Source organism: Nipponia nippon, unplaced genomic scaffold, assembly GCF_047370975.1.
Source record: "Nipponia nippon isolate SJK-2023a ecotype South Korea unplaced genomic scaffold, ASM4737097v1 scaffold_8, whole genome shotgun sequence".
NCBI classification, from domain to species: domain Eukaryota; kingdom Metazoa; phylum Chordata; class Aves; order Pelecaniformes; family Threskiornithidae; genus Nipponia; species Nipponia nippon.
In genome coordinates this window covers 31,804,008-31,829,831 of record NW_028262402.1, presented here as the reverse complement: position 1 = coordinate 31,829,831, position 25,824 = coordinate 31,804,008, and the positions used below count along the sequence as shown (strand labels likewise).

General features: G+C 39.6%; 1 protein-coding gene across 3 annotated transcripts in view; it reads left to right on the top strand.

Annotated features, from left to right (window-relative positions):
* The window catches only part of DAPK1 (death associated protein kinase 1), a 90,718-nt gene that overhangs the window by 47,328 nt on the left and 17,566 nt on the right, over positions 1-25,824 (top strand). The window contains exons 4-18 of one of the 3 annotated variants that reach the window (XM_087741781.1): positions 4,402-4,540; positions 6,466-6,595; positions 6,878-6,926; positions 7,080-7,106; positions 7,531-7,683; positions 7,832-7,877; positions 9,511-9,600; positions 10,901-10,993; positions 12,576-12,695; positions 13,853-13,951; positions 14,749-14,847; positions 16,021-16,119; positions 17,642-17,839; positions 18,882-19,079; positions 22,394-22,492. In XM_087741781.1, coding sequence (XP_087597907.1) covers positions 4,402-4,540; positions 6,466-6,595; positions 6,878-6,926; positions 7,080-7,106; positions 7,531-7,683; positions 7,832-7,877; positions 9,511-9,600; positions 10,901-10,993; positions 12,576-12,695; positions 13,853-13,951; positions 14,749-14,847; positions 16,021-16,119; positions 17,642-17,839; positions 18,882-19,079; positions 22,394-22,492 — 1,639 coding nt within the window. Of the gene's footprint in view, positions 1-4,401; positions 4,541-6,465; positions 6,596-6,849; positions 6,927-7,079; positions 7,107-7,530; positions 7,684-7,831; positions 7,878-9,510; positions 9,601-10,900; positions 10,994-12,575; positions 12,696-13,852; positions 13,952-14,748; positions 14,848-16,020; positions 16,120-17,641; positions 17,840-18,881; positions 19,080-22,393; positions 22,493-25,824 lie in introns of those variants that run through there. The other 2 variants (XM_087741784.1, XM_087741783.1) reach the window with 2 other exon arrangements.

Below are 25,824 nucleotides of genomic sequence, written 5' to 3'. Positions count from 1 at the left end.
TTTACCGTGGGACTGTGTTATCCCGCCTGAGGCACAGGGCTAGACTTAAAAATCCGACAGCATTTTAGAAGGTTTGTGAAGACTGCAATAGCTTACGTAGCCCGTGTCTTTATGGGCTTGTTCTAACCCGTTTCTTGATCTGTGATAACTGGAAGTCCAGTCAAGATCATCTGGTGATTCTAGGTAACTGTCTGGTTATGAAATCTGTGAAAGCAGACTCTGCTGATAGACCTGGGGACTCTCTAATCCAGTGAATTAATTGTGGAAGTGAAACTTGTAATGGATGTTGAGTGTGGACCTGTATTAACCTTCTATGACTTGTTTGAAGTAATTGCCTTGCAGTGATACCGTGGTGTTCTGTGGTGGTACAGCTTAATATCAGACCTGCCAGAGTCAGCAAGAAGGTAGGGAATAAGCAGTCGTCTGACAAGCATGAAGAGGAAGCTAAGAAACACAACCTGCGTTACTGAGCTCCCGTGGGGATGTGGGTTGCAGCCCTTCACGCATGGGAAGGGCCCCTGGAGGCCACCTGAAGCAGAGGGACCTTTCTGGAAAGCTGGGCTTTTCTGAGCTTCCAGATCATCTCGTGTGTGCTAGTTTAACATTTTACTCATCGTTGCTATAAAACCCCATTTCTCTCATGCCTTATGTCCCTGCCGGTAAAAGTCAGCATCAGGAGAAGCTGGCTGGGTACCGTACCTGCCAGTGATAGCAGCGCCCAAAGGGACAACACGGGGTACTGAGCTCACCCCCCGCAGCTGAGGAGTTACCAACAGGAGCAGTCGCAATGGCCTGCTCTCTGAGGTGAACCCGTGAAAGATCTCACCCTAGGCATTAAAGGTGAGGTGATTAACGCGAAGGGGCACACTAAAATCCTGCAGCCCAGAGGTACAGCTGCTTCTGGAACAAAGCCTTGAGTGCTTACATCCAGTCCCTCCTCACTCACCTACTCCTTAAGCAAGGGCTGCCAAGTCACTTAGGGTGACAGTACTTAAGCATCTAAAGAAGCACACAACACTTTGGAAAAATCTACCACTTCTGCTAATTAACTTCCAATTTTAAGAAAAAAAAATTGTAATTTTTTTTTTAACCTGTTAGCTTCTCTGGACCTCAGTTTCAAGGCTTGCAAGGACTAGGTATATTACCTGTGAAATACAGGTAACATTTCATTTCACACTATTATAAGGCTGTCATGGTTTAACCCCAGCCAGCAACTAAGCCCCACACAGCCACTCGCTCACTCCTTCCCTGTGGGATGGGGGAGAGAATCGGAAGGGTAAAAGTGAGAGAACTCATGGGTTGAGATAAAGACAGTTTAATAGGGAAAGCAAAAGCCGCACACACAAGCAAAGCAAAGCAAGGAATTCATTCACTACTTCCCATGGGCAGGCAGGTGTTCAGCCATCCCCAGGACAGCAGGGCTCCATCACGTGTAACAGTTACTTGGGAAGACAAATGCCATCACTCCGAACATCCTCCCCCTTCCTTCTTCTTCCCCCAGCTTTATCTGCTGACCATGACGTCATATGGTGTGGAATAGCCCTTTGGTCACTTGGGGTCAGCTGTCCCAGCTGTGTCCCCTCACAGCTTCTTGTGCAGCCCCAGCCTGCTCGCTGGTGGGGTGGGGTGAGAAGCAGAAAAGGCCTTGACTCTGTGTAAGCACTGCTCAGCAATAACTAAAACATCCCTGAATTATCAACACTGTTTTCAGCACAAATCCAAAACACAGCCCCGTACTAGCTACTGTGAAGAAAATTAACTCTGTCCCAGTCAAAACCACACAAAAGCCCATGATACACACAATCATAAAAGAAATGTCACTAGAACTAACCCGTGGCAAAGGCAGGAGCATAGTACTCAGCAGTGCTAGAGAATAGCTGTATGCAATCTCATGCAATTAACTATCCACAAACAGTTGGACTCAATGATCTTCAGGGTCTTTTCCAACCGTAACGATTCTATGTGACATCTTTCAGACGCATAAAAATGCACATACATCAAAGTTGTAATTTCATGCAGTCTAAACTTCCAGAATGTGAAATTGCACAAAGCGGAATGATTGCACACAAGATGAAGAGGCTCTTTCCATTTTACACAAATACAGTTATGTTTCTTTGTTAGGTATCTCGAAAACAAGTAAACCTTGGGAATTAAGTCTTTCTTTTGGATCTAAAAGGAACATGCATAATCAATGCTGCTGTTCATAGATGACTAGTAAGTTTCACAGAGAGTGTGTATCTTTAAACTGCCAACAGGAATAAAAGCAAGCTCTAACAGCCATGAAACATACCCATACCTGTGTGACACTGTCATAGTCTTGTTTTACACTGCAGAGTGGGCAGCACAGTGTTACAAGTCGGCATTGCTGAAAATGCATGCTCAGAGTACTTGCGTTGCATTTGTGACTGCTGATGAATGCTTCAGGCATCAGCAGGCACGTTCACTGTTTCACAGGGCGGGTGATCTACATGAAAAGCAGACTGGATAGCGGTGTGTTTGGTGCAGTCTTTCAGCCTCTTCCTCAGCCGAAGGTCCAGCTCTGCTGGCTCACCAAAGCGTGATGGTTAGCCCAGTGCCAAACCGTGCTGAGTGCGTAAAGGTGCTGGGTTTTGCTGTGGCTGCTGCCACGGCTGGGGAGGTAGCGCCGCGTGGCATGGCTGTGCCTCAGTTAACAGCCTCCCAGCAACGGCAGCAAACATCCACTTGGAAATATGTGGAAACCAGTTCCATGTGATGTGTAGGTCCCTTAGCCCAGCAACTGGAAATGAAGAGAAATGCCAGCACTGTGTCGCCATCCAGGTTTCTGTTCATCATCACAAAGTGCTGCAGAGGTACAGACCTTAGCCTGAAAACCTTTTGCTATTTTTTCAGTCAGAAACAAACAACGAGAGAATATGCATATGTATCCATTTGTAAGATATTGCTGACCAGCCTCTGTAAAATAATGAACTGTACTTAATCTTTAGGAATTTCATTTTAATGTCTCTACAGCAACAACAACAAAAAAATACTAAAATGACCTCCCTTCCTTCCAGTCTATAATTCTTATATTTAATAGCATTTTGTTTCAATAATTGCTTTCATGCAGAAAATATTACAACACAAATAATAACCAAAACAATACTCTCATTATTGTCTAGGCAGCTCAGTGAAAGCTCCAAGAACTCATTATAATACACTTTTCATGCAATTTGCATTACAATAATGCAGATTAAGTCTCTTGAAAAGTAGACATGATAAAGAAGTCAAATGTATTTCCAGAAATTTGCCCAGACTGTTTAGCTGTTGTTATATGTTAATCCCATTATTTTTCATGATCAAAACTTTAAATCGTGAACAGGTTTTTTTTTTTCCCCACAGAAAGGCAACATAAATTAGGGTGTACTTAATACAATGCAAAATATAGGGCATAATATGACCATCTTTGTGGTCTCTGAGACATTTCTAGGTAATGATGCTGCTTTTATAAACAGGAAAAAAAATTTGCCACAGTGGACAGTCATCTAAGTATATGTCCTTAAGCTGAAAGGAGATTGGTTGTTTTTTAAGAATAGTTGTAGTTCATGTTTCCTATTCACTTCAGTATCTCTTTTTGTGTTGACAATTATCACAGCTCTTGCCAGACTGCTGACTGAGCTGAGAAAAGGGTCATCTCCAGTTTATTCCTCTCCCTTGAATGCAAAAATCTAGCTGTGCTTGTGTAGCCTCCTCACTTCTTACCTCTCTTCTTTATGCCCGTGCAGCTAAAACACTTGCTGGAAATAGTCCTAAGGGCAGCAGTGGCTTTTCCACGTAGGAAAGGTGCGGTAATGTTAAAAGTACGAAGGCAACATATGTGCTGAATGTAATACACAATTTCAAAGAACAGAATATATTTTCAAAGAGTTGAATGCTTTGAGGAGTTTAGAAACTGAATAGTAGGACAGCTACCAGTAACTATTTCAAAGTAAGCTTTCAATTTTGTATTTTTCAATGGGGTAGTGGAAATGTGATGTTTTACTGGTAGTGTGAGCCAATTCATGTTTTACTTTCTAGATGTCTCATTACATTAGTATGTTTTGAGTATACTTCACACTTCATTTTGTTCTTTTAAATATGCATACAGAGAGTAGGTGGGGTTTACTTCATTTAAATTTAGATACAGCCAACCATGTTTGTTTGGGTTTTTTACACCTTTTTTGTTTGAAAATAAGACTCTCTTTATTGTATTCTTTTCAGGGGGAGGAGGGGTAGTTACTAACTGTTTCAGCTATTGAATTAAGTAATTTTCATCATCTTTGCTGATGTTGACAACATTTAAAGCATCTGCGTCCTTTTCAAGGCTGGTCTGAGAATAGCTACGCTAAAAGGAACCCGTTGGTTAAAGCAAGCTTGTCAATAACTCTGCTTCTGCTCTCCAAGTGTTGCAGGTGGAGAGCTCTTCGACTTCTTAGCTGAGAAAGAATCTCTCACGGAGGAGGAAGCCACAGAATTTCTCAAACAGATACTTAATGGTGTTCAGTATCTCCACTCTCTGCAAATTGCCCACTTTGATCTTAAGGTGTGTTGAGCAAATAAAAACTTCGACAAATGTAAGCAACATCCGTTAAAAGTCCTCTGTAATATCAGCCACAGTTATGCCATTGTGCAGATCTTGGCCGTAGTTTTGTTTTGCTAGTATATGTAGACAGGGGAAAGCTCAGCCATTGAAAATAAATTACTGAACTGTAAATAGTTCCCATCTGTTTTTAATGTAAGATTCTTCATGGAAAATGGCAACTTCTGACGAAATTAAACCAATCTGAGGAAGCAATCTTGAAATAAAAATGATGATTATGATTTTATGGAATGCGAATGGGATCTGGATGAAACATTCTGAACAGGGTGCCTTTTTCCCAACTTTTTTTTTTCTGTTGTATGCATTTTATGTTCACGTGAACGTTATTTATAGGTACTAAATTGCAACAGTACAGAGTTAAGTACAAAGACTCTTGTGGAGCAGACAGCAGATAATTTCCTCTTCTTTTTTGCTTTTGGGGCTTTTTTGTTTGTTTTTAGAAAAACTGTTAATTGCATCCTTTTAGTAATGAAAGAGAGCTTTTGTATCTAAACTCGGTTACTGCTTTTTTAATGTTTCAATTTCAGAATGTTTTCCTCTGTAAGATTTTTTTCAGAGGTAGGCAGCTGTACATTCCCTGAAGTCTGCTGAAGTTGGCAGCTATGTCTATAATAGGAAAAGGAGGCATAATTATTGTATTTTAATGTGGTTCTGAAAGAGGTGCTGTGTTCTGGGGATGGGGTAGGGAAGGGAATGGTTTTCAGGGTAAGCATACCTTTTCCAGTCTCATCCTCATTACCTACAGTAATATATTTGGTCTTTGTATGACAGTCAGCAAGAGCAAAGAATTGTGAATCTAGTAAGAAATATATTTTTTACAATACAGAATGTAAACTTTTGCCAATGTGCTTGTAATAAAGCATCCTTACACTAGATACCAAGAATATGTGAATTAAAGTATGCAGCAAGAATTAAAGTATGCAGAACAATAAAAGTATGCAATAGAAATTTAGGGAGGGAAGGAAGAAAATCACATTTGCACATATCAGCCTCTGTAGCTGGGATAGAGAGGTAAAAGACAGATGATGATGAAGAGCTGTCCGTAATGACTCCAGAAGTCCTTAACAACGTGAGCAGGATGGGTGTAGCTCCAGTAACTCTTCAGAGCACGCCAGCTTATGGACACGACAGGATATGGAGACTAAGTAGCTGGTTCTGAATGCTCGTTAAAGTGATGGAGTGCAGAGGCAGGCTCCTTTGATGATAATCTTGACACTTTATCTTCTAGCTTTGTTTTGGTTTTGCAAATCTTTGTGGTAAAATAATCCAAATTTGGTCCATATTCTACAATATAGCTAGAAAAGACATGAGAACCTGCTCTTTATCCTTTTTTGTAAGTATGTTGAGCCTCAAAATCTGGGAGCTGGACCATTCCTAAAGTTTCTCTTGGAGATGCAAAGGCAACAAGATCTACCTCCCTGATTGCTTGTGCAGCGTGAAAGAAACCTCTTTCAGGGAGTAATGTTAACCAAGCCCAAATACTAGTTTATAGGACTTTGTTCCTTGCAAGCTCCCAGCACTGCTCGAATGGCTGTAGCACAGGGGCTGCGATCTTTACTGAAGACACCGTGCTTCACTTAGGGTCAGTCCACATGAAAACTGCAGCTGTTGTATCTACAAGAGGTAGAATCTTGGCCCTGGGGAAATCATAGCACTCTGCATCAATGTGAAATCTGAACTTACTGTAGTTAGTTTTTAGCATATGTTAGATTGTAATAGGAAAATACAGGATTTTTCTGCTAAAGATGCAATTCAAGAGGCTGAAGGAGGTAAAGAGAAGTGTTCAGTGCTGAAGAATGCTGGTATGTGTCTGACATTTTGTACCTATGTATAATCTCTCTCTCTCTCCCCCTTCCTCTTTCTCAAAGCCTGAAAATATAATGTTGTTGGACAGGAATGTGCCAAAGCCTCGAATCAAGATTATTGACTTTGGTTTAGCACACAAAATTGACTTTGGAAATGAATTCAAAAATATCTTTGGAACGCCAGAGTTTGTTGGTGAGAAAACTGTTGTTTCTTCAAACTATTCTTTCTCAGTCTGTGAAACAGTGTATGTGGCTTAGCTTGGTTTGGCTGAGTTACAGATGATGTAATTTGTGTGTAATTCATGACATTTTGAAATTTAAATAAGCACTTTGTAGCATTCAGTTCCAACTTAGACTTGCATTACGGTGTTTCTATCTATCAGTATCTTAGCTTATTATCTCTGACACATATAGGCTCAGAGTGACATAGATCTGTTCTTTGACTAGGTACTGATCTTCCTGCTTTCTCCTTTAGCTCCTGAAATAGTAAATTATGAGCCTCTTGGCCTTGAAGCAGATATGTGGTAAGTTATTGGATCTTACTTGAAATAAATCTCTCATGATTATTCTTATGTTCTAACCTTTTTTTTTTTTCTCTCCTCTCTCTCCCTCCATCTGTTTCTCTCCCTTCTCCCTCATCATCTTTTTTTTTTTTTGGTCCCCTTCCTTCACTCCAGGAGCATTGGTGTAATAACTTACATTCTGTAAGTACCAAAATCTATGAGTGGTTCTTGCAAATGCTGTTTTTTAATTCTGATCCTGTCCTCTGGGGTTTTGGTGGCGTCTATACAAGTCAAACGATTTTGATTGCACATCATGATTCAAGTTGAATGATCATAAAAGCAATAGTATAATTACTGAAAGAGTGGCCGCTAATCAGCATTGAGATAGCATGGGAAGCTGTCTTGAAATCTGTAAGTGATTTTCCACAGCAGCTTTATCTTAATCAATATTCCCTGAAATTACAGTAAAGCTTTCTGCCCTGTTAGATCACATCTTACTGAAAGTACATTTGCAGTCCTAAAGTGGAAAAGAAGAATATTCACTTTCTGCTGTTACTTGACCTCAGAGGGTTGAAACAGCAATGTTAAAACATGTAATGAGAGGAATGTTCTGTCTTTCTTGCAGTCTAAGTGGTGCATCACCATTTCTTGGGGAAACCAAACAGGAAACATTAGCAAATGTGTCTGCTGTGAATTATGAATTTGAAGAAGAGTTCTTCAGTAATACCAGTGCCCTAGCTAAAGATTTTATACGAAGGCTTCTAGTCAAGGATCCAAAGTGAGTTGTTATTCTTGTGTATGCACTGTTGCAGCCTATGTCTCTAGTATTTCAAATTACATGAAATTTTGAGATGTTAGTTTAATAAACATCTAGCAGTATGTATTTTTTACTATCTGAAACAGTTCTGTCTTTTATTCTATTAAAGGAAGAGAATGACTATTCAAGATAGTTTGCTGCATCCTTGGATCAAGGTTAGCATGTAATTCATTCTCTGTTGTCCTGTTTTAATCATTCTTCACTACATACTTTGCTTTTGGTTTTCAAGTTCCTTAATAAAGAAAATTGGCATAATCCTTTAATATAACGTACTGTTTTGGAAAGCTGTCTGTATGAAAACTAACACGTGCAGAATGTGGACTTCTTTAACATACCCTCTCTGTAAGTTAGCAATAGGGAAGTAGCCCACTATTGAGATTAAAATCATGCGCAGGCAGAGAAGCTACTCTTCAGGGAGCATTGCAGTGACAAAGATACATTCTATGAATCCAGTCCAATTTCCTCTCACATTTTTCATTTTTTAATCTCCTTATTTAGACTGGGCAAAAAAGAGTCATCTCTCTTCTGTCCTTCCTCTTTAGACTGAAGAAAGCAGTTGATGCAGGGCAGTGGTCCACTTTTTCTTTCAGTGTTCCACAGTGTTCAGTTTGGATCAAGCTGTTGTGGTGCGACTAGGTTGAGAGGGAGAAAATGGGACCTATCATTCTTCTTAATGTGTGTAGAAATACCTGCCACACAATTTTTTCAATTCCGTATCAGATCCTGATTGTGAGTAGTAAACCTCTTCAGTGCCATTGATTTCCCAGGTCTTGGGGATGCACAGTGGATATTTGACCCCATTCCACTTCCCAGAGAACCAGTTAGCAGAATATTCATCTGTGACACAGCTGCTCCAGTTCACAGTTCAGCATCCTAGAGCAGACATTTCTACACCAATATACCAAACTACAGATTTGACTGTGCTTTGCTGACTTTTTGGTGGGGTAATCTTAAAGAGTTGAAACATGTTGAACGTGTTGAAATTATCTTTTAAACTGCTGAAGCAAGCATCGTCTAAGTTTGTCTCTCAGGGACCAAGGTCTCCACTCCTGCAGCAAGACATGTCATTTTGTACTTTGTTATGTTCCTTTATATCTTAACTTTCTGGTCATTTTCCCCCCACCCCACTGGTCATATCCTGTTTTCCCCCCTTCCCATCACTACCTTTACCTGCATTTCTCCATAAAAATGACTTCAAGTATTGGATCATATAATGCAAAATTTGGTATACTCCATTGGTAACTGGTGCTTAGTATTAGCCTATGAGAAAGTTCAAAGGGTGCAGCCTTAGAGCTTGCTGCACAGGTAGGTGGGATGTGATTTTTTTGGGTCCCAGCAGCTGGTTACACTGAGACTGGAACAAAGTTTGACTGTATTTAAAATCAACCAGGAAATCTTCTCAGAAGACAAGATTTATCTACGAGATGATATCCAATGCCTCCATCACAGAGGGAGGTGAAGGATAAAACTGAATGTGCTGTTGGCTGTTGGCTTTTTTTGTTTAAAAGGAAAAAACAAATTTTAGTACTGCATGGAATATTCTTAGGTCTGGATTTCCTTTACAGCATTTTCTCAAGAAATTCCATCTGCGTGTCCCACTAGGCTGTGGACGTTAAAATTATGTGCCTACAATTACTTTGTTAGTACAGTATGATTACAGTATTATTATAGTGTAAGTGGAAGTCATCACTGAAGGACAGAGTCTTACATACAGGAAGGTGCTTTATGAAAGTTCTGGTTGTAATTGTGGGGTATTTTACAACAGCTTTATTTTCCTTTTGCGCATAGCCTAAAGACACCCAGCAAGCACTTAGTAGAAAAGCATCTGCAGTGAATATGGAGAAATTCAAAAAGTTTGCAGCACGACGAAAATGGAAAGTAAGTCATTCAATAAACCTTCAAAACGTTGGTGACATACAAATGCAGTAACATTACCTGCTCCAGGGAAGCATCAGTGCCTTTAAGGGTGGAGAAGAAGGAAGAAGAAACCCATTCCTCTGTCAGTTGGAATAAATTAGCTGCTTGAGTGTGCTGGTATGGGAGAAGACTTCTTTGTTAATGATCTGCATACAAATGCTTGTGTGTGGATTGTTTGTTTTATGCATCTAGCTGTGTGCTGTCATCATCTATCTTGGTAATGTTTTCAGAGAAAAGGCACTTCTAAGTGTAGGTACATGTTTTTGTGACAGTAATACCAGTAAATCAAACATCCCTTAAGCAGGCCTAACAGAAGTAGTTATTCCAGTAGTTATGCCAACACTCAACAGAGTAGGAAGGAAAAACCAGTCTCTTTTGCAAAACATTTTTGGTCTGAGACTGCCAACCTGTTTAGAAGGTTGGCATCACTTAATCTTTCCAGAAGTGGGGCAAGCTATTTAGCTGAAAGTGTTGATCTACGCAAGGAGAAGTTCATCAAGACAGTTATCCTTCCTTCTTCAGCATGCACACTGGGGAGTTCACACTGGTACTAAGCAAGGGCAGGACTCTGTTGTATGAGAAATCTGTTTATCACGAGGAGAGATGAAACATGAGACAACAGAGGTTGCTATTATTAGAAAAGGAGTTTTATTCATTTCCACAGAGGCCAAGAAATAGTATGATTTTACTAAGCTATGGACCAAAGGCACAAAACATCCAGCTATGCAGTACAATTTTTTTGCCACAGTTTAGTGTCTGTGTTAGGTGAACATCTACAGTATTTATAAAATCTAAGTACTAGTCTGCTGCCCTAGAATGAAATGGTGGGTCTAGGAATGTCTTAAACTGTTTTGTAATATGGCGTTTAAAGGAATGCTGTCAGCTAATTTATACTCAGTTTAGGTTTTCTGTGTGTACATACTTTAAAATATGTCATTTAAATTTTTTCAATGTGAGCAAGAGGATGCAATACAAATCTGTTTTGCTTTGTATTTGAACAGCTGGGTAAAATAGTAGCAATCCAAAAATATTATGTAGCTTTGCTTAGTGCTTATGAGTAGCCTATTCGGATTATAAATGTCAAAAGAAACTGAAGGTTCGATGCAATATAAAAAGGAGTTAGGGGGTGTTGAAGTCAAACTCCAGTTTGTTTTGCTAATATGACAGTACTCCTTTAAAATCTCTGCAGTAGCGTCTTATCACAAATATTCTGTTTTGATTTTTTTTTACATATAGCTTTTTTCTTCTTATTTTTAAAAAGCAATCAGTGCGCTTAATATCCTTGTGCCAAAGATTATCAAGATCTTTCTTGTCCAGAAGTAACATGAGCGTCGCTAGGAGCGATGATACTCTGGTAAGTGTGTACTTACATACGTAGAATGCTTTACTGCATCTGAAACTTAACATTTTCTGAAATGATTCTAACAGAAATATTGGGCTATTGAAAATGTGTGTAATTAATTAATCTCATATGTAGGAAGGAATAGATTTTAAGGCTATAGAGGTCAGTTATCCATAGTCTGATCTTCTGCATGACATAAACCTTGAAATCTAATTTATTAGTTACCATGGCAAGGTTGATAGCTAGTGCCAGAAATTCATCTGTCTTAGTTTTAAAGTTTGATTCAGGAGGATTTTTTTGTACTGTAGCAATTATAATGTGGAAAAGTTGCATCTGAATTTTTCATGGCAGTGTGTAGAGTAATAATACTGCATTTTTTGAACAGAATAGTCAAAACCGTTGCGACCCTCTTGGATCCAATGAATGCTAGACAGCAGTATCAGAACAAGCAGTTATTTAAGGAGGAAATTTTAAAGTTGGACGGTATTCAGTTTGTGGTATTATATACGTCTACTAGATTTAAGTAGTCAGGAGCAATTGCTGTATGGTTTGTAATTGCACATGCTTGTAAATCCAAAAGCATTCTTATTTAGCTTCCTCTCCAGGTTTTAATACACACTTCACAAATTCCCTGTGATCAGCAACATATGTATGTTAATATGTTTAGAGCTGGGTAACCTCATCTTTTCTGTGCCTTAATAGGATCAAACTTCAAAAATTCTGCAAAGCCCTTTTTATCCATATTAGCTTCCCTGTATCCCTCCTGTGCAACTCCACACTCTTGTTTCCACTTTTCCTCCTCTTATCTTTCTGCTTCCATGTTCTTTGTTGTCTCAGTCTTGCCCTCCTTCCCCTGCCTCCCCCACCTCAGCTATCAGTATGCCTTTTAATACGGGATCAGCATTTCAGACCTGTGCTGCAGTAGAAAGGACTGTAGCCTAATGTTAGTATTCTAAAAAATCTGAAACCTCAGGAGAGAGGAGGTAAGAGTGATCCAAATATTGGGCTCAGTGAATTTCAGTTGTTTGACATTTTAGTGCATGGGAGAAAAATAAAGTTACACCTGCAGAGGTATCTAGGCTCATTACTTATGCTCTAGATTTTTAACTGGTCCATTTGAATAGATGAAAGCGCGGTCCAAAGTACCTCTCCTGTGTCATATTCCTGGATGGTGTGAAACTTGATACTCCAGTTTGTATTTTTGTACCTCTTCATTTCTTTAATGTTCACATATATGCATTGAATTAGTTTCATTTCATGTAAGTGTTGCATCTATTGAAAGTCCTAGGAGGAAAAAGAAAATACACCTAATGAAAGAAACTTGTTTGGAGTCTCATTGAGTAACAGGTTTGTATGTGAAGAAGAGGGCATATTGTACTAGAAAAAGTGTGGGGGCTTTTGGTGTGGGTTTTCAAATAACATGCGTACATGTTAGCCATATGCTTCACGAAGGATTACAACTTGCAGCTGAAGCACTATAAAACACTTTGAAAATTTTACTGTTTTAAATTTTTTAAATGTCTTGGCAGCTGTTTAGATAGGGATTTTTTTCCTTGAAGCTAACAATTTTTCTTCTTTCTCATCTAATTACAAGGATGAGGAAGATTCTTTTGTGATGAAAGCTATTATTCATGCCATCAATGATGACAATGTTCCTGGATTACAGCACCTTCTGGGATCTCTGACAAATTACGATGTCAATCAACCCAACAAGGTAGTGTGGGTCTGTGTTGAGGTGCGTGGGGGACTAGCTATCACCCTGTTGAATAGAGCAACGTGGTTGTAAAATAAAAATGTAACATCTGAAATGAAAAGGAAGAGACAAGTGGATGCGAAATAATTCTGCCTTTCTTTAGGAGAAATTTTAATGTGTTCTGTGTTCAGTCTTCTCAAACTACCTGAAAATGGAGCCCAGAATGTTTTTCTTTGCCTAGGCCTTTGAAAAAGTATTAATCAAATCCGTTGTCAAGAGCTGTGATATATCAGATATCAGCCTTTGCTTTTGTTTGCAGTTGTTGTTTCTTGTGGCAGATGAAGATGGCAGAACATGTAGGAATAACCAGACTGCCAAAAACTGACTTTGCAAAGCACTGTTAGAAACAAAAGTCCCATACTGCAGAAACTGGTTATGTGAACATAATATTAGATGATGTTGTTCATGTTCAGGAATGAAATTACTTGCCTACTACACTATTTCAGTGTACTGCTGCTGTACTAATGGGAGTATTGGAACTGAGACCAAGAGACCAAAGTTCTGTTTCTGGCTCCGCTGTTTAACCTTGGATAAATCATCTCTGCTCTAATTTTCACTTTTTTGAGTGGTTATACTGACGCTCATTATAAAATACTTTGAGAAATATTAATGAAGAGCACTATAAAAGTAAAGCATCTGTCATTTTACTGTGATAAGGTCTTGAACCTTTCAAGAAATCACTGTATTTTTTGTTTTAATGGTGCAGTCCCATTTGACTTTCCCATATGTTGCTGGTGGCTTGTGTCTTTGAGGTGGTGTGGCAAACACCTTAGGTAATCTGGCTTAAAAAGTAGATATAATGGAAGTTGCAAAGGGGAACATCCTTGCCAAATTGGGCTAATTAGAGCTTAACATTATATTTCTAATTTGAAAATCATGCCTTTAATGTGCGGTGTATCATTTAGTAAATGGGAATTCATCCCAAAAATATGGAAGATTGCTGCGCAATAAACTTCTTCGGACAAAGGGACAAATTATTTTCTATACAGTATTCCTTGAAGACTTAATTTGAAACTGGAAATCCAGAGGTGCCATTCAATAACTGCCTTCTCCTCCACTCTCTTTTCTTAATCCTTGAAAAATTAACTATATCGTTCTTGCTTGTATTTCATTGTCAGCATGGAACACCTCCGCTACTGATTGCTGCTGGCTGTGGAAACATTCAGATGCTTCAGTTGCTTTTAAAGCGTGGATCCCGTATTGATGTTCAAGATAAGGTCAGAGCTCTGCTTTGTCACTGCTCTGTATAAGTTTTTTAGTACAGTTAGCAGAGGACAAGCAGTTCAGACCAAGCTGTATTGGAAATGAAAAAATCTGTGCTGTAGAGCCTGTTTTCTGTCTTCTACAGCAAAAAGATAAAAGCAAATCTTTAATAATGTCACTTATTACTAGTGCATATCCTCTGATTTCCATCACTTTATTAGCTGAAGTAATTTGAATGACACTTATCCTAAATTGTAGTTCATGCTTACACAATTGCCTCAATTAGTTCAAATTAGTGATTGCCCTAAAACACAATGGTGAACTTTATTTAATAAATGCACATTTTAGCGTTGAGGAATATCACAACTAAAACTCATAGATGATGGAGGGTATGCTTTGCAATAATTTTTTTTTCAAAATGTGTTATAGCGGTCCTGGGTTCATTTAAAGCAAACTTGAAGCACTGTCTTCTTGTCTATGTAATAGATGGTAAAGTAAGCAGCAGAAAAGCTTTTATCTCCTGACTGTTCTTTCCAAAAAACTCCCTTACATGAGGGAAGAGGATCATCCTTTCAAACAGTCAGTGATCCTGTTAATCATCCTTGCATAGAGGGGTTTTTGTTGTCATTGTTGGTATGTGGGGTTGTTGAACCAATTTGAAGATTTTTTTTTTTAAAGTAAACATGTTCATATAAGCTTGATATATATCAATATATCTGTGTAGATCTAAGTGCATGTGTACCTCAGTTGAAAATCTAGAATTAGGATTCTAAATTGATCAATAACCTCTCTAATCAAATATTTTTGACAGGCTGGATCTAACGCAATCTATTGGGCTTCTCGACATGGTCATGTAGAAACACTGAAATTTCTCAATGATAATAAATGTCCTTTGGATGTTAAGGATAAGGTAAGAAAAAAATTCTTTTCATTTTTCATGCAGAGAGCCTTTTTTCCATAACTTTTATCTTAGCAAAGAGCGAGGTCTTTCAATTGGAATGATTCTCAGCTGTGCCATAATTCCAAGAATGTGACTGGCTTTTTCAGTGTGGTTTTGTAAGCTGACATATAGGGCTGTGATAACACAGCTTTAAAGTAGCTGGATGTACTGATTATTTTCCTGACAAATGTTAACCAAGCGTGCATATTAAATGTGGTGAGTACATGGTGGGTAGGTGGGGAAGTACAAACCTAAATTAATTTTCGCTTGAAGACTAGATTGCTCATTGGAACTCAGAGTAAAATCGTGATTCTATTTTTCATTCCTCTTGATTGAAAATCACTTTTGTCTGACAAGTAAATTTGACTGTTATTAAGTTGAGTATAATGAAGCCTAACAATTTATAGCTGATGAGCACTTACCTTGTCTCCAGCAGTGTTACTTGAGCAACATTTGCCCTAGAAAGTTGTTGCTGTTAAAATCTTATACCATAGCGATGTTTTTATACTAGCCAAAGCTCCAGTACAGAGGCAATTATACCTGTGAAACACAGTTTGCTTTGTTGAGGGAACTAGTGCAAGGCAGGGCACGTTAGCAAAATTAGCGTTCGACTCCTGATAGGACTACTAGGAAAGAGTTTACTCTCTTAATAAAGATACCATTTCTTTTTCATATAATTTCAACAAAAAGTTGCAAATAATTACATGTAATGACCAAAATATGCTGGGATATACCAAGGTGTTAGGCCAACTCCCTACATTTGTATATACAGGGCAGAGGGGAGACGTATGGAAATAGTATGAATAGAAATAGGACGTCTGTTTCAACATCAATTGCACACACAGCTGCCGCCTCGTATTGCTCAGAAATCCCATTGTGGCTGTGACCTGGAACAAACTAAGTAGGAAAATAAGTTCTGAAAAAGGAAGGCCTTTGAAGAAATAACCTGTCAGGTGGTGGTGTATCTGTCATGGTACAACTACAGTTTGTAAGCAGGAGATCCCTTGTGACCACAGCTGTGCCGCTAGTTTATGGGGAGGGAGGTGTACCCCATGCAGCATACACACATTCAGGCTGTACACGGCAGTGTATATCTAGGGGTGACATATGAAATTACACTGGCATGTTCTTCTGTAATTGCAGTCTGGAGAGACCGCTCTCCACGTCGCAGCTCGGTACGGGCATGTGGATGTGGTTCAGTTTCTCTGTGGCATTGGATCCAATCCAAACTTTCAAGACAAGGTGAGTCATGGACACTGTCTGGTTTTCTTTAACAAATAAGGCTTTAGTATGAGTGGTCAAAACCCTTAGTCTTGCCTTGCTGCCTCTGTCATATTTGCATTTGAAAAATATAACAGAATTATGGAGGTTTCAATACCTCTTAATAGATGAAGACTATGCAAAAAACAGTGTGCATGAACGAACCACTGTTATAAAACACAGGTTCTCTTGAAAATGAAATCCTAACCATGGAGAAAGTCAATATCATGAAGGTATGGGTGGTGGTGTGTGCTCTGTGACTTCAGCTAAAGCTTTTTATTAGTTTTTGCCTTGACTTCAGCTTGCTTTTAGCCGTCATGGGGCTTTCCTAAAGTGTCAAGCACTCATTGTTGGAAATGAGAGGAGGGCTCAGGAGGGCTTCTTTAGTGCTCTGAACTCTTGTGAGAAAACAGGAAAGAAAAGGCTTAATAGAAAAAAAAAAATCCATTTGACCGAAATTTAACTGTGTGTGGGAGTTCCACAGGCCTCCCCAAGTGCTGTATCCTCTAGGACTACCTTTATATCGTTTAGGCAGCAGCAGGCCAAGGGACCACAGGACATGCTGTTCGACTATTTATTTTTCCTCAGATTTTGAAAGAAACCTTGAATACTGTCCAAGTCCTCTAATATTATCAGCATCGATTGTTTCCTCATTGATATTTGCCAGGTACAGAAAGCATATCCCATTTCTTAGAATTTGATAGAATGACTTTTTTGGTGGGTTTTAATCCTCCCTGCTTTTCAGTAGGCTACTTTCAATAGTGTATTTTTGTAAAACATTTGAGTTTCTTAATGGTGTGCCACATAACTGTTATGAAGTACACAGAGATTGAAAGTGAATATTTTGAATCTTCCTGGGTTCAAGCAAAAAACAAATTAGAACTTCAGTCACAACTGAACTCAAAGTGTCTACAGTTTCAAAGGTTTGTCGTGATGCACATTTAAAGGACTTGGGTTTCTACGTACCCAAGTCACTGCCTGCGCTCCTAAGTCATTAGGATGTGATTTTTGAACATGGTATGCAGAGTGATCTGCCTCAAACTGCAAGTCTAGTGGGATTTCCATCTCCTTGGTGAGCGATCTGTTTTAAACACTGGATTAGTCCCTCAGCACACAGGATGTAGAAGTTGCTTATGAACGAGGATCAGTTTTCAAGTGAGAGAACCATGATAGTTAGCTTCAGGAGCATAGAAATATATAAACTAAGATTGCTGTTGTGCAAGGTGTTGTCAGTAGATAGTTTTATGGTGAGAAATAAGTACTCTCAGAATCCAGGTAATGATGAAAATCTAGTGCGTTACCGTAATCACTTGGTATGTCAGCAGAAGTTATTCTTGTTTTGAGAATGTCAGCATTAGAAATTACAACATCTTTTTATAGGGCTTTCTTAGTAGGCAGTCTTTTTTCTTTAGTGTCATCTTGCTGTCTTTCTGTTAAGCTGGGGAGTTGTTCCTCCTGGCATTTAGTTCAGCTCTGACTTTTATTTTATTTTCCATGTTGATAGGAAGAAGAAACCCCACTGCATTGTGCTGCTTGGCACGGCTACTACTCTGTTGCCAAAGCACTCTGTGAAGCAGGTTGCAACGTGAACATTAAAAACAAAGAAGGGGAGACTCCGCTCCTGACAGCATCTGCTAGGGGTTACCATGATATTGTGGAATGCTTGGCAGAACATGGGGCTGACCTTGATGCAACAGACAAGGTTAGTTTGAGTTGCTTTTGGTCAGGAATTACATCCAGAGATCACAGGTGTCACAGAGCCATATCTCTGAACTGCTTCATTTGAATGCTGCAAGCCAGCATTGTTTCCATGACGTGGGTTTTCTGAGCAGCTCACACAGAGACTATTGATGACTGCAGTAGTCTTTAAAGTTGCCCACTGATTATTTTTCCACGATTTGGTTTTTGCTGATTCATTATCACCTTATTAATTATCACCTTATGTGTAACAGTCTATGAAAAATGGCAGAAACATTGGGTTCTGTAATTGGCAACAAGCTATTCAGTTAACAGAAAAAAGATGGATTTATCCAACTATGGGTTGGATAAATCACACCTATTTCCAAAAAGATAAATTCCGACAATTTAAAAATATAACTCTATTTGATTGAGAATCGGGTTTTGCCTTTCATGGTATAATCCCAACATATAACTTTTGCATTTCATTGCCTGTAGTTTTGGTATGCTTGTCCTTTTAGCTGCCATCCATTAGTAAAGCATCCATTGATGATGCTTTAATAACTATTTAGTAACTGAGTTCAGAAAAATGCTTTTGCCTTTAAAAGAATTAAATTGTTTTTTCCAGTCGCATTGTCTCTTTAAGTTGTTCCACAGAGAGGGAAAGCTCTGTCTCTAAAGTTACTCATCGCTATGCAGGCTGCATGACTTTTGCATCACTAACTTCTGTCAGTAAACACTAGAGTGGTTTACAATATGCAGCTGGTTGTTACAGTTGGTCATTCTCCCACCTCCTAGGGAAGTCGTCAGTAGAGAATGTGTATTTGCATTTCATGTGTTCCACTGGAAAGCCCAGTGGCTTAATAGAAATTTGCTTTCATCCCATAGCTGATTTGTTCTGACGGATACTGTGCATCTCCCTACCTCCACCTTCAAAACAAAAATAAAAAACATTGTGATTCTTGAGGCAAGGAGATGCACTCAGTTACATGAAATGATTGTGACTGCAAAATGCTTTGATTTTTAGCATTATTAAATCTCACTTACAAGCTGTCTTGTGATTTCAGGATGGTCATATAGCCCTACACCTTGCTGTGAGAAGATGTCAAATAGAAGTAGTTAAAACTCTCATCAGTCAAGGATGTTTTGTGGATTTCCAAGACAGACATGGCAACACTCCCCTGCATGTGGCCTGCAAAGATGGGAATGTTCCTATTGTGATGGCACTCTGTGAAGGAAGTTGTAATTTGGATGTCACTAATAAGGTAAATGGAATACGGGTACTGAACTACTTTGTTTAATAGCTTGCCTATTGCATTAGATGACCTTTTCCAGGTCTCTGATATGAAAAATGTTTTTCCTTTTATTTTTTATCTCTTAAAGTGGCCAAATGCAAAGCATTAAATGACTCGCCTTGCAAATTTACCTAAGTTTGTTTCAGTTGAATAGATGATAAAAGATCCATGAAGAAAGAGCCCAAGTGAATTATCACAGTGTATTTTGCCACTCAACTCCGATGTTGAAGTATATGCCAACCTTCTTCCCTAGCTGTATAGCTTTGTTTTGTGCAGATTACATCTAGGCACTGAAGAACAGATGAAGTGCATTGCTGCTGGCCTTGATTTGATGTGATTTAGTAACAGTAATTTATATAGAGAATTGAAGACGTACATTTTTATGAAAAATCTGCTTTGAATTCTCCAAATTACATTAAAAGATCTTCACTGTCATCTAACAAGGGATTTAACTCAACTGCAGATTCTATTCCCGGTTATAAAAATAAGTGTCATATTGGCTGGTTTATGTTTTTCTGCATTTAGTTGATTTATTAAAATAAATCCTAATCAAACATTTATCTTAGAATAGTTTTAATGTTCCTATTAAACAAATTGTCACTGGCAGGGTACAGGAAATCTCAGAATTAAAATGTTAAATCTGAAATTATTTTCGAAAGTTGAAGTCAGCAGTCTGAGTGAGGAATTTTAAATGTTGATTCCAGTGCATATCACTGGATTACTGCCAGCTGAAAATGTGAACTGTCCGTAATTGTTGTAAGCGCTTTCCAAAGAGAATGTTTAATAGCCTGTCCCTAAATTCTGAGATACTAGTGCCTTGTTTGCTTCTTCTGTTCAGCTAGTGCTGCAGTGTAATGGAATAACTGAATGTGATGCTTTACAGGTTTAAGATCTGGCTTTCCTCCTAGAGATCTTTTCTCGTAAAGTAAGCTGTTTCAGGAAACTTTTTCTTTGGTTAGTTTAAATAGGTTAAGGTCAGCCATTGGACTCTGCTGCCAGACTGTGGGGCTTAGGGCTTGGTATTTAACTCTGAACGTCTTTCTCTGCCCTATTTAATTTTTATACGCTACAAAGTTTAAAAGTTATTCATATGAGTCTTTATGTTGGTATCTGCAATTTGTTTGATTCAGGTATTGTAGCTTCTTTGTTTTTCTGGAAAAGTACATATTCTGGCGATAACATTTTGCTAGTTAACTACCGTTTACTACCGAAGCACTGACCTTCTCTGTATTAGCCAGCTAAAAAAAGTTATGGGCCTTTTGGCCTGGATTGTCCAGTACAGTCACTTTTGGTTTTAATAATTAAAATCATCAGCTGCCAAGTGAAAAAACTTACAGTAATGAGCTCCCCAGTCCTGCCTCTGAGCTTAAACCTGATTGACTGGGCAATTAAATCCAGATCCACAGCTGAGAACACATTTTGGGGAAGGTGAGTTAATGCAGCACAAGGCTGGATTAGCACCTCTTTTCATAATGGAGAATGCTGAGCTGGCATCAGTGGCCTGGCTGCGAGCACGCTGTGGGAAAAATAATCAGTCTTCAACTGTTCAGTGGGGGTGGGATCATGGCTACAGAAGCTGTGGTTAAAGTTTGTGTCCTGTTATTCTTTTAGGAGTCATGTATACTAGCGTGATTTTTAGAGTGCTCTTTATTTGAAAGGGTGGGTTTGGGACTTACCAACTAGCAAACTTTTGTTTCTACTGGTCTTCTTCAGTAGGGAGCCCTGTAATGGGAGTGCACTAGCCTAACAACCATTTATCCTTGGTCCTCACATCTGGCATTGTCCCACATGTATGTAATACCGATTGAAGGCACTGTTTGTTTTTTCCACAGACTATGTGCAGTAGAACGTCTCACATGTTTATTTAAAATCATAGAATCACAGAATCGTTTAGGTTGGAAAAGACCTTTAAGATTGAGTCCAATCGTTAGCCTAACGCTGTCAAGTCCACCCCTAAACCTTGTCTCTTGAGTGCCACATCTATACATCTTTTAAATACCCCCAGGGATGGGGACTCAACCACTTCCCTGGGCAGCCTTTTCCAGTGCTTGACAACCCTTTCAGTGAAGAAGTTTTTTGTAATATCCAACCTAAACCTCCCCTGGTGCAGCTTGAGGCCATTTCCTCTCGTCCTGTCGCTTGTTACTTGGGAGAAGAGACCGACTCCCAGGTTGGGGGGTACAGAGTGATAAGGTCTCCCCTCAGCCTCCTTTTCTCCAGGCTAAACAACCCCAGTTCCCTCAGCTGTTCCTCATAAGACTTGTGCTCTAGACCCTTCACCAGCTTTGTTGCCCTTCTTTGGACACGCTCAGCACCTCGATGTCCTTCTTGTAGTGAGGGGCTAGAGGCCCAAAACTGAACACAGTATTCGAGGTACAGCGTCACCAGTGCTGAGTACAGGGGGACGATCACTTCTCTAGTGCTGCTGGCCACACTTTTCCTGATACAAGCCAGGATGCTGTTTGAGTTGAGGTATAGGGTTTTAAGGAGCCGGGTGTCTTTTCAGGTTCCAGTTGTCAGAAAGTTAGCTTTGCTTTCAAATACTCTTTCATGAAGGAATTTTGTGAGTTTGTTTCTGAAGGTAGGGTTGAAACAGGGAGAACAGTATTGAAAGCATGAAAATATGTGAAGTAATAGTAAGAGGAGTTAGAAGCAGAGAATACGTGGTAGGGATATTTATAACAGTACCTCTGAACATGAAAGACCAGAAGTGGATGTCATGAGGACCTGTTGTCAGTGGAGAGATTGAGGGGGAAATGCAAAAATTGGGGAAGCAAAACTTACAGCACTTTGTCACTGAAAGCAGAAATTCCTTCAAGCTGACTTCTTGCATTCATCCCTTTTATTCCTTTGGGTGGAATGGGGGAGACTGCAGATATGTAATCTCCAGTAATACCTGGATTTAAATGGAATCCAGAGCTTTAAAGGTTAAGGACTTAGTGTTGCTTAACTGGTTCATATTTAATTAAGGAAAATGCAATTAAATTTACTGGGAATTAGAAAGACATTCTCAAATACAGCCAAAAAACTCTAAAGGTTTCCCCCACAGTTGTGGGGGATTTAGCTATAAAATTGTTTCCCATTTTTTAAGTAGTCAGTCTAGCTTTTGTTTTTAATTGAGCTTTAAGCAGCTGTGCTTAAGCTGTAATCAAAGTACTTTTTCTTACAGTATTTGCAAGACCTTTGCTGCGTATCAGTAATTGTACAATATGTTTTATTATTAGTCATAGAATTTGGAGTGAAGTTCTTTGACTAACATAATGACGCTCTTTTCCCCATGTTAGTATGGAAGAACACCTTTACATCTGGCAGCAAACAATGGCATTCTTGATGTTGTCCGGTTCCTGTGTCTTACTGGTGCCAATGTAGAAGCTTTAACCTCTGTAAGTATTGAGAGATACTGTTATGCTTCTTGCTTCTTTTATGTACGATAGTATGAAACAAATTAATCTCTCGGGGTAAGGGGGAGGGGTCGGAAAGGACAATGGTCTAATATAATTACATTTTGAAATTAAAAAAAAAAAAGTTAGGTTGTTGTAACACCACAGCTTGAAAAGCATTCTCTGTTGTCCACTTACTCCCTTCTTACAACTGAATTTGAAACTGATTAAGGTACAGTACAGCTATCACTTCTTCTACACCTAAGAATTTCTTCACCTAAGAATTACTTGTAGCCTTGTGTTTTCTGTAAGCACAGTGGGCCACTGTCATTAAGATGTACATCATTTCACATCACATACAGTTACCATACAAATCTATATTTCAATTTTTTCAATTTCAATATTTTTCTTGCTTTCAGGGGATTAAAAAGTTTTATTTTCATGGTGAGAGATGTGTGGATGCATGGATGAGTGAACTAGCATGCAACCAGCCTTGTAAAACAAATCATTTATGTCAGATCAGTCAGCACCACTGCTTTCAATTAGCACCACTGAAGGTATTTTTCATTCTCACTAAGGTGAGAAATGTCCTCCTAGCTGACATATCCACACCAGGAATGAAGTGTCCTTCATCATGCACACCTCATATGCATGTGATACATTATAGACATCATACACACCATTACCTGTGTTTTGAACAAACAATGTTTTATTTTCAGACACATTGGATCAGTTTACGTTGCTACTCACCCTGACCAATGCATTCTGCTCAGAAGTAACTACCACCCTGTTTACTGAAATCATTTTGTGATTAGATTTTAGCTGAGTCCATGTTTTTCAAAGTTCTTCTCCTTATGAAGTATCCCTGAGATGGCTGAAATGGAGGGGAAAAGGAGAAAACTTCTGTTCATTTGCTTTACCCATTTGGTAGAAAATACAACTGTTTTTGTTCTTTTCATGTACATTTAGCAATGAGTTTTATTTCTCTAAGCATGTAACTCAAGTGGCAGGAGGAAGCCTTCAAAAAGCAGTCATTAAAACCAATGAACTTGGAATTGTAGCTTAAACAAGTTTAGCATCTAAAATGACTTTTTGATAACTACTAGATTGTAGATTACCATGTCCCCTATTAATCAATAATAATGAAATGTGCACGCAGTGGACTTTGTGGGGTGTTTTTTCCTTCATCACCTGTTTTTGTCCCTTATTTTTCCTTTTTTTTTTTTTTTTGGTATGTCCCATTGTGTATCTGTATTTTCACTACTACACACTGTAGAGACAGAACAAAAAGGTGATGGGGGAGTTCTTAAGCTGTATCACTTCATTTCTGTCATGACAGCTGTGTTCGTATAATTGCCTGTGTGGACTCTGTCCTTCCAAGATAGTTTAAATCAGTTTGAAGGCGATAACAAAGTAAATTGTGCTGATCCTAAATCTGGCAGAAGAGGCAGACTGAATATACATAACTATCCATTATTCCAGCAGTGTTGTGGCAGAGAGAAGGGAAAAGGAGGAGAGAAAGGGAGGAACTGCACGTGGTGATTTTAATAGCATTTCAGTTTTGCATTAGTTTGCTAGGTGGATGTTAGACTGTTCTGAAAAGTCTTACTAACAGCTCTTTCTGAGCCAGTGCAGTAGAATTAATTACCTTTTTCTTCCCTCAGAATGCCATTTCTGAGGAGCGTGATCTTGAACTTTGTTCTGTTAATATCTTTTACATGGAAGCAAATGCTTTTTCCATGTGTTGTCTCAATCAACAAATGGAGCTTCCAGATCTGAGCCTAAATTTTCAGCAGATATGTGAACTGAACTGCTAGCATCTGTCAATGTAAACATCTCAAAATGCTTTTTTGGGGTAAATTTGACATAGAGTTCTTCCTACTGTACTTGGTGCTTGTTGCCAGTGCTCTGGGGTGTCCTTCACCTACTCCACAGTCCTTTCTGGCTGTTGTGTTTACTGTGTGGTCTGATGACCATGGACTTCAAAAATGATGCTTGTCTGGTAATGCCCTTGCTAAGGCATTGCTCCATAAGGAAAGGTGAGCTAGGAGCCAAGAGTAAACAACAAGGCAAGCAGGGACAGTGTCCTCACTAACAAGGGCCCAGTCCCACAGTACCCAAGCAAGGCAAGCAGAGCAGGTCCAGTGATAGCAACCAGCTTCAGCCAAGAGTCCTGGTTGCCAGAAAGACTGTAACAATGACGCAGCTCTGAGGTTAAGTCAAGGTCAGGAATTGGGCTCCATGACCATGGTCAGCCAAAGTGATGGCTAGTCCATAGTGAAGAGACAGGTTCAAGGTCAAACCTGGAAGTCAGTGGCCGGGTCAGCGGGATAGACGGCTACACGCAGGCATATGGCTGTAGTGTTGCTCAGGTGAGGACCAAGGGCAAAAAGCTCAGCCCAAGAGCAATGCCTGAACAAAAGGTAGCACGAAAGCCCCTGACGGGGCTGCTTTTCAGGCCTTCTTCCTTCACAGCAGTCTGAACCAAGATTAGACAGCTGTGTCAGACAGCTGGTCTTGAGCTCAGGAACCAGTTAGGAAGCGGGCAGGGAACTCTGGGTCATGACAGTGCCATCCCACTGTTACAGCTAGGCTTGCTCTGTGCACATGTCTGCTTAGACTTTTAGCAATTTGAACCATTCTGTTGCTATTTTTCCAGTTTTGGGAGCAGTCACTTCCATCCCATTATAACCATGCTCACCGATCAGGCTCTGGCTGAGCCACTGCCATCCACACCTCGTGCCAAATACTCGCCAGATGGTTATTTCCTTTGTGTGTGTGCTCTAACAGCTCTGACTGAGCTCAGCAAAGGATATATCAGAGTACAGCTGTTTAGCCAAAGCCAGGCTTGGAGCCAGAACAAACCCCCATGGACCAATGAGACACAGCAAGCAAGGGTGTCAGGTTAGCCAAGCCATGCCACAGCAGTTGTGGCATATCCCCTGAGAGGTGTGGGACCTGCTCTGATTCAAAGGGGCAATGCCCATGCAGGGATCTGTCACTGCATATATGTGCTCGGTGCTGGAGTTTGCCAGGCCGTGTCCAGCCTTATGTTGCAACAGGAACATACTGCGCTCTGGAAGAGTGCAGGGCAAGGCTGTAGCAATCCTGCTCCGGACTTAAGAGGGGGCCAAAGATTTGGCGATCCAGATAAAATTCAGTCTTTAGGTTGATGAAGGCTGCATCCTGTTACCACAGGGATTCTCAGGAAAAGGGGATCAAGGTTTCCTCTTTATTTGAAGGTTTTTGATTCCCCTGGATGTGCCCAAGACTGAAAACTCAGGAAGCAGTAGAAGTATTGAAGCAGTTCTCCTGATGGCAGGCTAGCTGCCCAG